Raw genomic sequence first — 14,896 nt, forward strand, 5'->3', positions numbered from 1 at the left:
TTTTATTAAAGATGAAAGACTTTAGACAGTTTTTCGTAGTGACAAAAAAACATTTACTGTTGTGCATTTTGACATGCTGCAGATGTATGGGCCTGCAGCAGAGTTTAGGCCCAGACACGGCTAGTGACGTCAGACTTAACGACCGGATAGGCTGTCACCAGGCCATTAATGAAGTCATATTTTTGAAGCCTCATTAGATGAGATTAGTTTTTTCTTCTTGGCATATCAAAATTGTAACAAGTGAAGGGGTGCATCTGAATTTGAACCCACCCACTCATTCGCTAATGACTTGTTAATCAAATCATTAGCCAATGAGCAAATCCTGGACAACCCTCCTTTCTGACACTCAGAATGACCCAAATTCACAAAATGGATCATAAACTCTGCAGGAAGTGTTCACAGAGTCAGCAGGCCGTTTCCCCAGACCAGTGAAACCCAAAGTGTGGGCCCGGGCCCCTGGTGGGCTGCAAAGGTACTGCAGGGGTGTGAATTAAGTGAATTTAAAAAAAGGCAGGTTCAAGGCACTTATGCATTTGGATTCACTTACCATATTTCATATTATATACTAGCGTATCATACATGTACTTTGAAATCTGCATTTAAAAGTTTCACTTTTAACAGTATTGCTTTTTTTAAAGCCACAAGTTACCGTACATGGATGAGAGAGTTGAGTGCCCTAATCAGCTGGTGCTGTTTAGCTGGGTTATCAAACTGGATTTATAAACTGCATATGTGCAATGCACAGAGATACATATCAGATTAGTGCTAAGCAACTAATAAAAATCCAAGAATTTCACTCCCCCATATAAAGCACAAACATGTTGGGTGGATGCAACATCATAACATTCGTTAGATAATACGTTAATTGTGCTCCAAATATAACAAACAGCATAATCACATTGAAGAAGTCCAATCCAAGTCGTGGATGAGTCTCAGCTGCCTGTGTTAAAAGACCTATCAGTCACTCAGTAATGGATCGATGGGCTATAAAAAAAAAATTTCACCCCACTCCAGGAAGCCAAAACTAATTTTAGGCCCCAAACATGCTTTTTCATGCTGTAACACAGGAGTCCTTTTGGAGCCAGTCTCAAGTAGATCCTAGAAAATATGCTGTTTTTGCACTTCTGCATTGGCGTCATGTATAAGCTCTAAAGGCTGGTTTATTCTATCTATTTAGGACAGCCAGTCAGAAGAAGTAAATGGACAGTAGATGAATCAGAGGAGAACGTGACTGCACCAAGAAACAGTATGACATGGATAAAGAATACACAAATCAGTTCAGATTTAAACAGTTTTTTAACCATTCTGTTCTAGTGAAGTCAAAATGATGGTGAAAAACTAATTTCTTGCAAAATTACCATGACGATTGGCACATACTACATGCTGATAGGCTCCAGTTTGCACATAGTGAGATGTAACACAGCTCTCAGTGTCAGAAAAAAACGTTTTTTTTCTCTCATCATCTGCTTCTGTTCAGAGCCATATTTTCCTCTGCTGTGCAAAAGCTTATGCAGCAAATACCCGAACAGTTGACTGTGTGTTTCATTGATTAATTGACCGTGTGAGTGATTGATTTGCTAATTCATACTGTAGCTGTGCACAAAATCTTTGCTGCCTCTCTCAGCTGGCTCATCAGATAAAGTGCACTTAGTCAGAGTATATAGCCCCTTACCATCCCCCCCCCCCCCCCCTTTCAAGGATTAAAAAAAACAGAGTAGAGAAAGAGGGAGTGAGGCAGAGTTGGCACTGCCATTTGGCCACTGTGTGCTTTGCTATTGCCACTTTAGCTTCATGTGTTTTCTGCACAACCTAAAGTGTATTAAGAAGTAACTTCTCTCAAAAGACTAGCGTATGGAGTGACACACTCACACACACAAGAAGGAAGTTGTCAGCTTCCAAGCTGTAATCCACCATTGCGCATCTGCTCTCCGGCTAAGACACGGGTGTTAAAGCCACCCGGACAATGTTTGCAATTTATTTGTTTCTTCATTTACAGTTTGACTTCAGTAAGCTAAGTAGGTGACAGAAGTGACAGACGGGTGGATTAGTGTGAGCGTCTGTGTCTGTGTAGGCATCTGAACACCTGATTTTGTAATTTTGATAGGAAGCATCAGATGGTTTTATCCTAATCCCCATCTCTACACACACACACACACACACACACACACACACACACACACACACACACACGTGCATGCACACAGCTACTCCATTCGCCCTACATCACTGGGATGCAAGCTGACAGAGACTTTGTCAGCAACTTGGAGAGTGACTGTTCTCTCCTCTCTCTACCTCTCTCTCACACACACATGCACGCACACACACACTCAGTATTACTATAGCTCAGCCCAGTGCCTCCATCCTCTCCGACACATCACTGCAGTGCCGTGAGTCACAGAAGGTCATCTGAGGTAGGCAGATGAGTTGACCTGCAGGGCATTTCAGTGTTCACAGGTTCCTGGAAGATCTAAGCTGCACCTAAACATTGATTCTGAAATAGGTTGATCTTACATAACGTAAAAAAATGGCTGGATCAAAATGGTCACTGCCCACCTGAGTGTCCCCAATGTGGATAACTGCTGAACTCTGTGGCTTTCTCCATGTGCCTGAGCAGCGTGTATGGTGCTGTAGCAAGAGGTGAGTTCAATATAGAGTTTGGAGGAGTGGAAGAACATCTGTGTTTCTTTTTGCTCTGAAGAAAGCCATCAGCTAGCTTAACTACAAAGACCAATGGCCATTCATTCTAAGATCAATTATTATTATTATTATTATTATTATAGTTCATTAGAGCACATCCACTGTATTCTACTCTGTTGTACTTGCTGCTACAATAGAGCCAGGCTACTTTAAACTCAATCTGATATACAAGAATAGGCAGTGCTATCCAATTTTTAAAATATGTTTGAAAATACAAATGCTGAAATACAAATTTAACCTCCAGATTAAATTAGATTGTCCAGTTATTAAAGCAAATAGACTCACTGCACGAGAAAAACAAATTCTCACAGATTCTCACAGCTTATGTCAGTCAGACACATAGAGCTACATTTATAAAATCTTCAACGGACCCCAACAAGATCACTTTAAAAAGGAAAACGTGATCATCAGTTGGTTTGAGTGTTGTTTTAGTTCTGGACAAGCCCACTGGACAGTTCCTTCTGAGAAAAAGGAAAAACTTTAGCCACCTTATTAGGTGCACCTGTTCAACTGCTCATTGGAATAAATATCTAATGAACCAATCACATAACATCTCAGTGCATTTCGACATGTAGACATGGTCAAGACGACCTGCTGCAGTTCAAACTGAGCATCAGAATGTGGCATGGCTGTTAGTCTGAGTATTTCATAAACTCCTGATCTGCTGAAATTGTCCCTCACGACCATCTCTACTGACAGGAAAGAAAGAGTAACCTAAATGCAGAAGCGCGTCTCTGGACATACATTGAACCTTAAAGCAGAAGACCGCTCCGAGTGCGACTGTCCATCCATCCATCCATTCGCTTCCGCTTATCCTTTCCAGGGTCGCGGGGGGCGCTGGAGCCTATCCCAGCTGTCATGGGGCGAGAGGCAGGGTACACCCTGGACAGGTCGCCAGTCTGTCGCAGGGCCTCCGAGTGCGACTGCTGTCAGCTAAAAAACAGGACGCTAAGGCCTCAGCTTTGGTGGGCTCACAGGACATTGTTTGATCTGATGAGTCTTGATTTGTGTTGCGACATTCAAATTTTAGGATCAGAATTTGGTGTAAACAACAGGTGTTGTGGTGTAATGGTGTGTGTGTGTTGGGGGGATTTATTGGCACCCTTTGGGCCCCTTAGTATCAGCAGAGCATCATTTAAACACCTAAATACCGTTGCTAACCATGTCCATCCTTTCCGATCGCTGCTTCGATCAGGATAAGAAACACATGTCAACATGAACCTGGAATCTGGGACGTTTGGAACACCTCGTTGAACCATAAAGAATCAAAACAGCTCTGAAGGCGCAAACTTGGGTCCAACCCAGTGTTCCTAACGAAGAGGTCAAAGGGCAGTGAAAATCTTTCCAAAAGGCACCAACACCAGAGCACAGATCCAGTTTGGTGGCTGAAGGTTTGCACACTTACTTCCTGCACATGTATCTTCATGCTGTCCCAGTAGCTCAGTCTCAGATGTTGCTGCTTGTACAGAACACAAAACCTGTGTTATCACATTGATCTCAGTGAGGTTTCAGGTTGTTTGTTGGTTTAAGTAACAAAGGGAAATGCGATATTTTTGTCTTTGTTTTTGGAGTGCAAATGTTAAAAAAGACAAGAAAACACATGGTTTTCTTCATTCTCTCTTATTTGGAGCACTCTGAGCCAAACAGTTCATTCGTTACTTGAAACATTTTGGGCTTGGATCCAGCTCATGACACAACTGAAGATAGCGAGCAGCCTGCCCTACTTTTCTGTGAAACTCTTTATTTTGGCAGGAAGAGCAGGCGGGGAGTCGCGCACAGGGGGAATCCCAGCCTTCTCCTGACATTTCTTGCTTGTATTGTGTCTGTCTTTTAAATTTGCCTGGCACTTATTTTGCTCTCACATTGGCATTCTTGTCTTAATGGGCTTCTTGCTTTATTGGAAATAAAGTCACAGTAGCGCTAAGCCTGTTGTTTCATAAAAGCCCTTAGCTTTGCTTTTTGTTGCCAGAGCACCATCTTTAATCTGCTGTTGCACTCAAACACGGCACACCTCCTCCTCCGAAGCAACTGACACAACCATCTTGTACGTTCAAACGAACGCTCGCTACATGGACACAAAACTGGTTGAATGTAAATGAATCTCACTCAGGCGACGGTAGGCCGTCCTACGGACACATGCCGTCATCTGATCGTTCTCTGCATCTTCTCCCACTGCGACTGCCAAGAGAACAAGAAGTCCAGCGTGGAACGGCTTTGAATCGTCATTGAAGAGGGGGGCGTACTGTCGCCGTGGCTTTCCCGCTCATCGGAGCTCGCCATCATTTGGCTTGTAGCTCGCACGGTTTGTGTCATGACACGTGGAGTAAAGATCAGCTGGTTTTACAAAGGAGGTCTTCTAGTATCTTGTTTATTTTTGCTCTCATTGTCCTCAGATGAGGCTCATAGAGAGCAGCGAGAAAGGCGCCAGAAAATGGCCCAGATGATTTCTAGTGGTATTGAATGTGCTGTCACTCCAAAGCTGACGGGAAGCTCGACGGCTCACTGGAACTCTTGGCAGATATGCCACGCGGAGTTCGAGATAATAGCGGGATGAAGAGGCTGTGATTTGATTCGATGCTGCCTAATTATTCGTCCACTCTTTGCAGTGTTCTTGCATCTGACTTAGAAGATTGTGGATGAGATTGTGGGTATTGGCTTGGCGTATGATGGTGATGCTAATAACCTTTACTTATAGCACACAAATTCAATTTCACAATCCTAACTTCAAAATCTGCACACTTCCCTTTAATTAGTGCATTCAGTTCCTTTCCTTCAAAACAGCCCCGTCTGCTCTATATGAAAAGCAAATCTGCTTATTTTCCCTAATAATGCTTATTACTGAGAATTAGAAAATTTGGCCCATGTCTGTGCATTTTACAGCCGCTTGTCATTCAAATGTTTTTGTGCACCAGCAGAACAAATCTGTTTTTTGAGATTGTCGCTTATGTTTAAGGGTGCACTCTGCTTTATTTGAATATATACATATATCTATATATGTATATATGCTTGACTTTGATCACCCTCATGGTTGCAGGTGGGCTGGAGCCTATTCCAGCTGCATGGAGACAGCAGGAGACGGGGTACAGCCTGTGACAGGACTAGAAGATAGAGGCAAAGAGACAGACAACCATTCAGATATACGGGGAATTTAGAATAACTTGTCCTCCTTAACTGCATCTCTTTGGATTCTGAAAGGAAACCTGAATACTTAAGGTGGTAAAACCACACAAACGCAGTCCAGCCAGATGGTGGATTTAAACCCAGACCATTCCCTGCTGTAAGGCAACAGTGCTAACCTCTGAAAATGTTCAGTTTTTAAGTCATTTTAATTGTTACTGTATTGAAAGCACATGTCAGAAGCAAGATTCAGGAAAAATCAGAACAGGTATTATAATAAAAACATCTACCTCAACATGCCTTATACACTGAGTTTCGAGCAACAAGGGCCGAGTTGGCAGCTGCTTTTTTGCATGAAGCTGAAGCCTAAATCAGATGCCTCTGCAAACTCCTGAAAAATAGTCCTGTGTAATATGGCAGCTTCATGCCTTATTTCCCTCTTCAAATGACATACATTCAGGTGTATATATTTCCATAATATATAAGAATGTTTGCATGTTAGCCACCGGGTTGGTTTCAGTTTGAAAGCAGGATGCAGACAGGTCTGTGTTTGTGCCTGCAGGAGAGTCGGAGCACTTTCGTTTTCATGCTTGCGTGCAGAAACCTGCCTGTGGACACGTACAATACTGGCTACCAGGCACCAAAATAATTTGAAGTGTATTTTTCTCATGTCATCGTGTTAGCATAGGTTTAGGAAATATTAAAAATACTGCAACGGTATTCATTGTGTACTGCCCACCCACTGCAATACAGATCAATCCCACTGGTTGCCTGTCTGCACCTCTGCATACAGCATGAAGAGAAAATAATGCATACCTGCCGGCCACTTCATTAGTAACATGTTGCTAGTGCTTGGTTGGCATAACAAGTAAAAAAAAGTCTTTTTGTTTGAGTAAAAAGACAAAAATTTGATTGAGTTGTCACGAAAAAAAGTTTCTGAGCTCTGTGGGTAAAAGCGTATACTGCTTATCCACCTCATGGTGTAATCATCAGTCAACCTGACAGGTTAGCATATAGCATCAATATAGCAGCTGAAAACATCAAGTTGCTGCCATGTAATTAGCTCATATGCGCATTAACAAGCATCTGAACACACACACACACACAAGGCTTCTGATTGTTGAGTAGCCAACTCAAAGTCACTGCCTTGACTGATGCTCAGGAGGTAAAGCAACTCATCTACTCATCAGAAGGTTGACGATTTGCTCTAGTCTGTATACTAAAGTACCCATAGGCAAGAAACCGAAGCCCAAATCACTCCTTGTGCAAAAAAAATGCTTGTTAATGAGGCATGATGTATTAATCGCTTTGGGTGCTCATGTATAGTAAGAAGGCACTAAATAAGAAGCAGTCCATTTACCTTTTTAACCTCGTTTGGATCCATTCATAAATTCAAAAAAGTTTTATTAAAATAGTGCCAAATTGCAACAGCAGAGGTCTCAAAACAGGTCCCCAACCTTTTTTGCGCCACGGACCGGTTTATGCCCGACAATATTTTCATGGACCGGCCTTTAAGGTGTCTCAGATAAATACAACAAAATAAAACCAGCACCGGTACCGAAAAAAAGAAAATTCATTCATAACACACGTGAGAAGACCCAGGAAAACTGAGTAAACGATAAAAACGATAACAAAATAATGCTGAAAAACGATTAAAAACCCTGAAAACTATACATTTCACACCTGAGCCTCAACTCTCGCGGCCCGGTACCAAACGACTCACGGACCGGTCCGAGGCCCGGGGGTTGGGGACCGCTGTGTTAGGGAACATAAGTGTATAGAAGTCAGCAGGTGAAACAGTATTAGGACATTTTCATGGTTCTTTACCTGCTTTTTTTAATGTCTTGAGTGTTTCTGGCTCATGTACGAAGGGTTAAACAAACAGTAACTAATAAAATAAATAACTGGTGGAAAGCTTGTGTCTCCTTCTGTAAACTAAAGGTTTCTCTTTCACAGCGCTGTATGTTGTGATGTTTGTGTGATAGTGATTAACTTTTGGTGAGCATTATTTCTGAACCCTCACCGAATAAATATTTCTGTGTGGGGAAAAAGAGGCGCATCATTTCCTTACTGTAACTGTCGCGTAAAGCAATTTCCATCCTCCATAAAGCTGTCATCGCTCAGCACGGTGCGCACGGGAGTGGGGATTGCGGCGGCAGTTACATCCCTGCCGTCACAAAGTGGCTGCTTGATGTGCCCACCGCACCGCATGTGCGCCCGTGACTCTGAAATTGCTTTAAATAAGTCGCACTGTGCGCATCATTGACTTCGCCATTCACCCCGCGCCACTGATCCAAAAAATAGAGCCCCCGAAACTGTCGCGACGAGACGCATTTCCCGCCTCTCCTTCTCACCTTGCACGCCCTCTTCCTTTCTCTCCTTCTCCTTTTTCTTTCCATCAGGGTCTGGTGGGAGAAAAGTACGGCAGCATCCGAGTGCCGGGGGAGGTGGAATCGGCGGAGTTTGAGATGATCTTGGATGCAGCAGTGGAGGCGGGGCTGGACACACACATCCTGGAAGAGTGGTACTGCAGGGATGAAAACTCGGTGCCACCCGCATACTACCTCAAACCCAAAGCCCAAATGCTCAAGAACTACCAGAACTCTGTGAGTCCAGAGCTTCAATCGCACTCAGTCACACTAACAGGAGGCTCCCGCTGTTCGTGTCCTTGATTTTTGTGTGGAATGAATTAAATTCAGCGTGCAGGAAAAAGAAGAGCAGCTGTTCTTTGAGGTCGATGAGTGAACTTTGTCTTTTTAAATGTTTCACATCCTTGCAAATCAGCCTGAAAAGCCACTTAAAGAATCTGTTAGCAACATTTATTTTAAATAAAACGTCCAAGGTCTGCCTTTAACTTTCAAGAAGTAGTACGCCTCAGTTTTCTTAAGTACACCATCTTGATGTTCTCTTGAGCTTCGCTGAAGTAAAAAAAAAAGTGCTGTGAAAGACTTTGATGATAAAAAATAATCACAGAGAAAATTCAAGATTTAAGCATTAAAGAGAACCAGTCGTTTTGCGTTTCCTTACTCGATGTCATACATAAACACACCGGCCATTTTTTTTAGGTACACTTCGTCGCACATTTTTTAACACAGATATTTGTAGGGTCAAAAACTTCAACCTGAGCATCAGAATGAGGAAGAAAGATCATTTTAGGTACTTTGAACATGGCGATGGAAAAATCTGAAAGTCTGAGCAACGTTTAAACAGCACAGCCTACAGTCAGGTATTGTTTCTGACCATGTCTGTCTGTGAAGGTTCTCAGTCATCCAGGTCATTGTAGTCAAAGGAGCTTGCAAAGAAAAGCGTCTGGACTTCTTTAAGTTGCTTGAAGACGTTTCACTTCTCATCCGAGAAGCTTCTTCAGTTCTAAGGTCAAATGGTGGAGAGTCCCAGATTTAAACCTTTGAGATCCCTTCCCAGACGCCTTAACGCCCACTCACATCCTGGGCCATCTGATCTCAGGAATTCGCATGATAAGGTGGGGCCAGGTTTCACAATGAACTCACCTGAAACTCTGGCTGATTGGGACCCACACCCAGTTTCACACCTTGGCTCAGGCGATTAGAGGATCATCAGGGGGCCCTTTGGCCCCCCGGGGGGGGAAACTCCCACTAGGTTTATATCTGGGACTCTCCACCATTTGACCTTAGAACTGAAGAAGCTTCTCGGATGAGAGGTGAAACGTCTTCAAGCAACTTAAAGAAGTCCAGACGCTTTTCTTTCCAAGCTCCTTTGACTTCTGACCATGTCCAACCCTTTATGACCAAAGTGAACCCATCTTCTGATAACACCATGTCACAAAGCTCAGAATGTCTCACACTGGTTGTTTGAGCATGACAATGAGTTCACTGTACTCAGATGATCTCCACAGTGATCAGATCTCAGTCCAGTAGAGCATCTTTGGGATGTTGTGGAATGGGAGCTGCGTGATCCTGTCATGTCAGTATGGACAGAAATCTCAGAGGAATGTTTCCAGGACCTCGTTGAATCTGTGCCATGAAGAATTAAAGCAGTTCTGAAGGCAAAACAGGGTCTAATCATGTACTAGTGAGGCATATATAATAAGTCCAAGTAATCTCTTCAGAACATCCATGCTTCTTTGTAGACAGTTTTTGAGTGACTCTCAGTTAGAGGAATAGCTCTAATAAGTTCATCTTTATGAGCAAAGAAGCCCCACCCCCTTTTCTTCAAACCTTCTGTTTGCATGTGGCAACCAATCAGAATAAAATGAACCTAAAGGGAGAGGAGCTAAAGTCAGCTTTATGATGAGCTTGTTTCATATGAAACGCTTGAATGTTTCCTGTGTCGCCGCACACGTCTTCTTGCACAGAAGCGAGTGACAGCACTCGCTCCGTACATGGTAAGAGTCCATGCTGTGCAGTCAGACTGTCCTCTCTCTGCCCCCTCTTCTGCTTAGATGGAGTCAAGCAGCGTAGTCAAGACCAAGAACGACAAGGCCTGGAGGAACGTGTCAGAGGAGATCAAGAGGATCTTCCGAACGGCGGTGCTGCAGCTGCAAGAGAAAGGGACCATGAAGAGCGCTCAGGCCAAGAAATTCCTTTGCTCTGGTAAATTTCACGTCTGCTTTTTCTTTTCGTGTCATACTTTTCTCGATACCTTCTTTTCAAATAGGATCACGTCTCTGTCTGCTGGACTGCTGCTCACTTTTATCTTTCTGGCTTTTCATTTGGTTTTTGAAAATAATTGGAATTTTAGATTTTAAAAAATTGATTTGTTTCTTCTGTGATACCTCGCTGGATGTTTTCAAGTTTTAAAAAGTCGGCTTGGGGTTGTTACAATGATGTTACAATAAAAGCCAGCTAATTTCTCCTTACAATTGTTCAATAATGAAAAAAGTTTGTTAGTCGCAGCCTCGATTGCTACAGTAAATAAAACACACGGTGAGTTTATTCCTAATAAATAAATTTAAAAGTTGTTTTATGCGCACAACATAAAATACCCAATTAAAGAACACTTATATGCCAAGGTTGCAACTGGCTGGAATAAAAACAACATTAACCTTTGTGGGGAACAGAAAATCACACGGCAAAGGCCGTATATTTAATAAGTGAGCCTGTCACCTTGTAACTAAATTGATAACAAGAGATGAGATGCAATCAGGATCTATCAGAGTCACCTCAGCGGACGACAGTGATTGATCGATCACATATTCGCTTCTCTTCCGAGTTATTTATCCAAGCAGCATGTCGCAGTGTCAGACAACCCTTCTTTTTTTAATCAGAAAGAAGCTGATGGTTGCCTTTCACAACTTTTTATTATTATTTATTATTATTATTATTATTGTTGCGAGTCTGTTTTCTGTGTTGTCTGTGCCCCATAGCAGCAGGGGTGTGTCTAAATGGAGATGTATGTGGTGGCACTTGCCCTGGTTGTAAGTAGATGGCAACAGATTTTTGCATTTCATTCATCACAAGCAGATTTCACACAGTTGATAACGCGACTGCGTTCAATCACAAACCGACTGAATACTAGAGACTGGCTTCTGATTGTTTCTTATTTATTGCCACTTTGATGCATCAAAGACAGCAACTGACTGCAATTGGTGCAGACCTGGTCCCCGTCTCAGAAGCAGTTATTTCAAAGGCAAGGATTGAGAGTTAAGTCCACAAAGTTGCAGCTGCAGTCTCCAACCATGGTGTTTTTCTAGTGTGACTGCAGAACAATGTGTCATTGCAAGTATACAATGTGAGTAATAGAATATGAATCTAAATGAACTCTCAGGGCAGCCATATTTCCTCAAGCATGTTTAAAATGAATAAAATAAGAAATTAAAATCATTACAACTTGCTGAAGTTGCATCTAATTTTCTGACTCTCTCTGCATTAAAAGTCACCTCTATAAAAGGCGGTCCATCTGCTTTTCTTTTCTGATGCTGTCACAGTGCAAGCAACACACTACTAATGACACTTTAATGACAGTCTTATCAACCAGGCACAGTTTAGTCGTTTAAATTGTGGAAATCGGGAATAATACGAGCTAATTAAGGAGTGTCGCTTAGAGTTTTATCATTTTAGATAACAAGGACGCTTCTAGTTTTTATGCACATTAATTGAAGAGTCTGTGGAGGAAGTTGTGCCGTCTCCCAGAACTCCCAGCATTCCTTTCACTCTTTGTCTCTTCCCCTCCGTCATTAGCAGACTGCCCTGTGAGCTCAGCTGAAAGCAGAGTTTCAGTCAGTGGGCTCTTTGTGGGCGAGCCTGTGATACAGTTCAGTAAAGCTGCATTGTAAGATTTTTACAAACCTTCTTGTGAATAAGATTCAAGAGAAATATAATGGGAGGCTAAAAGCTCCTTAAACCTGTTCCGTTCTGCTCGTGTCATGTCATGAATTTTTACCTTTGCAGGTTGCTCGTGGGTTTTGTGTGCTACTCGAATATGATCAATTAAAAAATGTCTTTTTTCTTCTTTCAGCCTTGGAGGATGAATTAGACTTTGCCCTTGGGAAACAAACGCCTGCCTTTCTCAGGAAATGTGTCTGCTACATTCGCAAGATCTCCAACTTTGACCGCTTCGCCAAACTCCCTGAGATGGCTCGCTACATGGACATCGTGGTCAGCAGCGATCGGGTCATGCGCAACCAGGAGGCCTACGAACGCCTCCTGAAGGTGCGGGATGAGTTCATCCCCACGGTCGTGGCCGCCTCCAATCTCCGCGTCTATTCTTCTGTCACCCACTGCGACATGAAGTTAGGCTACTCCCAAGAAGTGGAAAGCCACTATGTAGAAGGTCTGTGCAAGCAGTTCTACGAGGACATGGTGGACATCATCCAGGCCACGGTCCAGCAGAACTTTGACACGGAGTCTGACCCGCTGTACGACGAGATCCTGCAGCACCTGTCCCTGTGTAAGTCCTACGCGGCCCTCTACGAGTACAAGACCGAGTCTCTGGATTACGTGCAGGAGTATCTGATGCCATCTAAGGGGAGCAGGACGAGCCCTCTAGTGGTGTACGGGGGACCCTGCACCGGAAAGACGCTGCTGCTGTCCGAGGTGGCAAAACAGGTGAGGCATGCAGGCGGTAACTTCGTCTTTTTTTGTGCCACCCACGTCTCAGTTTTCCTCTCATTTCGGCTCTCGCTGTGCGTTCGCGCTCGTCTGTCTGATCCAAGCATGTGTCCATCTTTGTACAACAGAGCATGAGGGGGCGTGCGACTGTTCATCTCTTCTCATCAAACGCTTGCTTGACCATCTGTGTGTCTGCCAAGAGGCTGTCCATCACCATGCACATGCTTCTAATTTCCCACGAAGCCATGCAACTGCGTGTGTACACGTTTGCCTACACCTGTGTGGAACTTCTGGAAAGTTTTCTTATTAAAACAGTTGCAATGGGTACATTTATTGTTCAGTGGAAGCCAATGTGTGTGTGTGGACTTCTCTTTGTGCACACGCACCTCGCTCTCTGTTCACTCTCCGGCTTTTGTGTGCCATCTGGCCGCCCGGCTACATTAAGATCACACTGTAGCCAAGATCACACAGCAGACACCCACACATCCACCCCTCCTGTCCAACCTTTGTAATAAATCTCACATTTATTTTAAGCGCCATTCAAGTATTCGCCCCAAAAGCGGAGCTATAGAGGTGGTATAAAAATGTTACAAGGTGCAACAAAATGATGATGAAAGCCTAAAGTTCAGCGGTAAAGATTTCCAGGAGACGACAGGAAAAGTTTTAAACTTCAAAGTAAAAGGATGAGTGGGAGGGTGTAAGAAGAAGCTGCAGTTTAAACAGCAACATTAAAACGATCTATGGTTCTAAATACTTTAACTACACTTTTAATCATTAGCAGTTTTAGCATTAACTGCTACAGGACTGCTTATCTGTTTTCTACGATCTGGTCACTGTGGACGCCGTCCGAGTACAGTGAACTCGTCGTGTTCAGGACACCAGTTTGAGATGATTGTGTTGCCATCAGAAGATGGTTCACTGTGGTCATACACAATCACACCACAGCAAGCCTGAACTGCTTTCACGTTGTTTACACCAAATTCTGACCCAACATCTGAAAGCTGCGGCAGAAATCGAGACTCATGAGATCAGGCAACATTTTTACAATCTTCTATTTTGTTTTGGTGAATCTTTTTTCAAACGTTATCCTCAGTTTCCTGTTCTTAGCTGATAGGAGAGGCACTCAGTGTGGTTTTCTGCTGCCACAGCTCATCTGCTTCAGGGATTCGCAGGTGTTTTTCTGCATATCTTAGCTGCAACAAGTGGTTATTTGACTTATTGTTGCCTTCCTATCAGCTTAAAGCAGTCTGATCTTTCCCTGATGACCTTTGATGTCAACAAGGCGTTTTCGCACAGAGATCTTTCTCTCTAAACTCTAAAGACGGTTAGTGGAAAAATCCCAGCAGATCGGCAGTTTATGGAATACTCACACCAGCATCTCTGGTACCAACAACAATGCTCAGTTTGAACTTCAGCATTAACCCGTGTATTAGTCTCCAGTCACTTTCAGCAAATTAGTAAGAAAAAAAATGTATTTGAACTGTTCGGCAGGCCTGGGGTTGATGAGAAAGGGACGCTGTTAGATTCAAGGAGCTTAATAAGGTGTAGAAGCTTGCAGCCACTCGAGTCCGGTGTGCACGACTCACACTGGGCCTGTTGGGTTTGTTTCATTTGAATCCAAGCTTAGGCAAAGCTGGGTCTGCTGGAAAATATAGATCTGTGTTCCTCCACACTGTGGTGTGTTTGTGGAGAGAAGAGCATTTTTATTACGAAACAATTTAACGGAAATGTAAACGCTACAAATGATTATTTAATAACCGTCAGCTATTTCCTCTAAATAGCATATTTTATTACCCTGCTTCTCTGTGAAGCATCTGTGATGGAGAAGACCCGGACAGCCAGCACACAATCTTCATTTCCATCTGAAGATGAGGTGCACTTGCATATCTATTTAACTATGTCTTTGATGTGTAATGTAGTATTTAGCCAGTCCCAGTCAACATGTCCTACACTGGTGTTAGAGTTTGGACTGTTTTATTCTAGTAATACTGATTTTCTTTGCACACTTTAAGGAAGTAGCTGAAAAGAATGAAAGGACAAAGACTGGATTTTTT

The 14,896-nt window shown here is 43.1% G+C and overlaps 1 protein-coding gene across 2 annotated transcripts in view; it reads left to right on the top strand.

The window, feature by feature from the left end:
• nwd2 (NACHT and WD repeat domain containing 2) overlaps positions 1-14,896 on the top strand; it is a 57,797-nt gene that overhangs the window by 33,962 nt on the left and 8,939 nt on the right. For both annotated transcript variants that reach the window (XM_005751801.2, XM_005751800.1), the window contains exons 5-7: positions 8,217-8,420; positions 10,235-10,385; positions 12,250-12,839. In XM_005751801.2, coding sequence (XP_005751858.1) covers positions 8,217-8,420; positions 10,235-10,385; positions 12,250-12,839 — 945 coding nt within the window. The remainder of the gene's footprint in view (positions 1-8,216; positions 8,421-10,234; positions 10,386-12,249; positions 12,840-14,896) is intronic.

Source organism: Pundamilia nyererei, unplaced genomic scaffold (assembly GCF_000239375.1).
Source record: "Pundamilia nyererei isolate P.nyererei 1_Seehausen unplaced genomic scaffold, PunNye1.0 scaffold00327, whole genome shotgun sequence".
NCBI lineage: Eukaryota > Metazoa > Chordata > Actinopteri > Cichliformes > Cichlidae > Pundamilia > Pundamilia nyererei.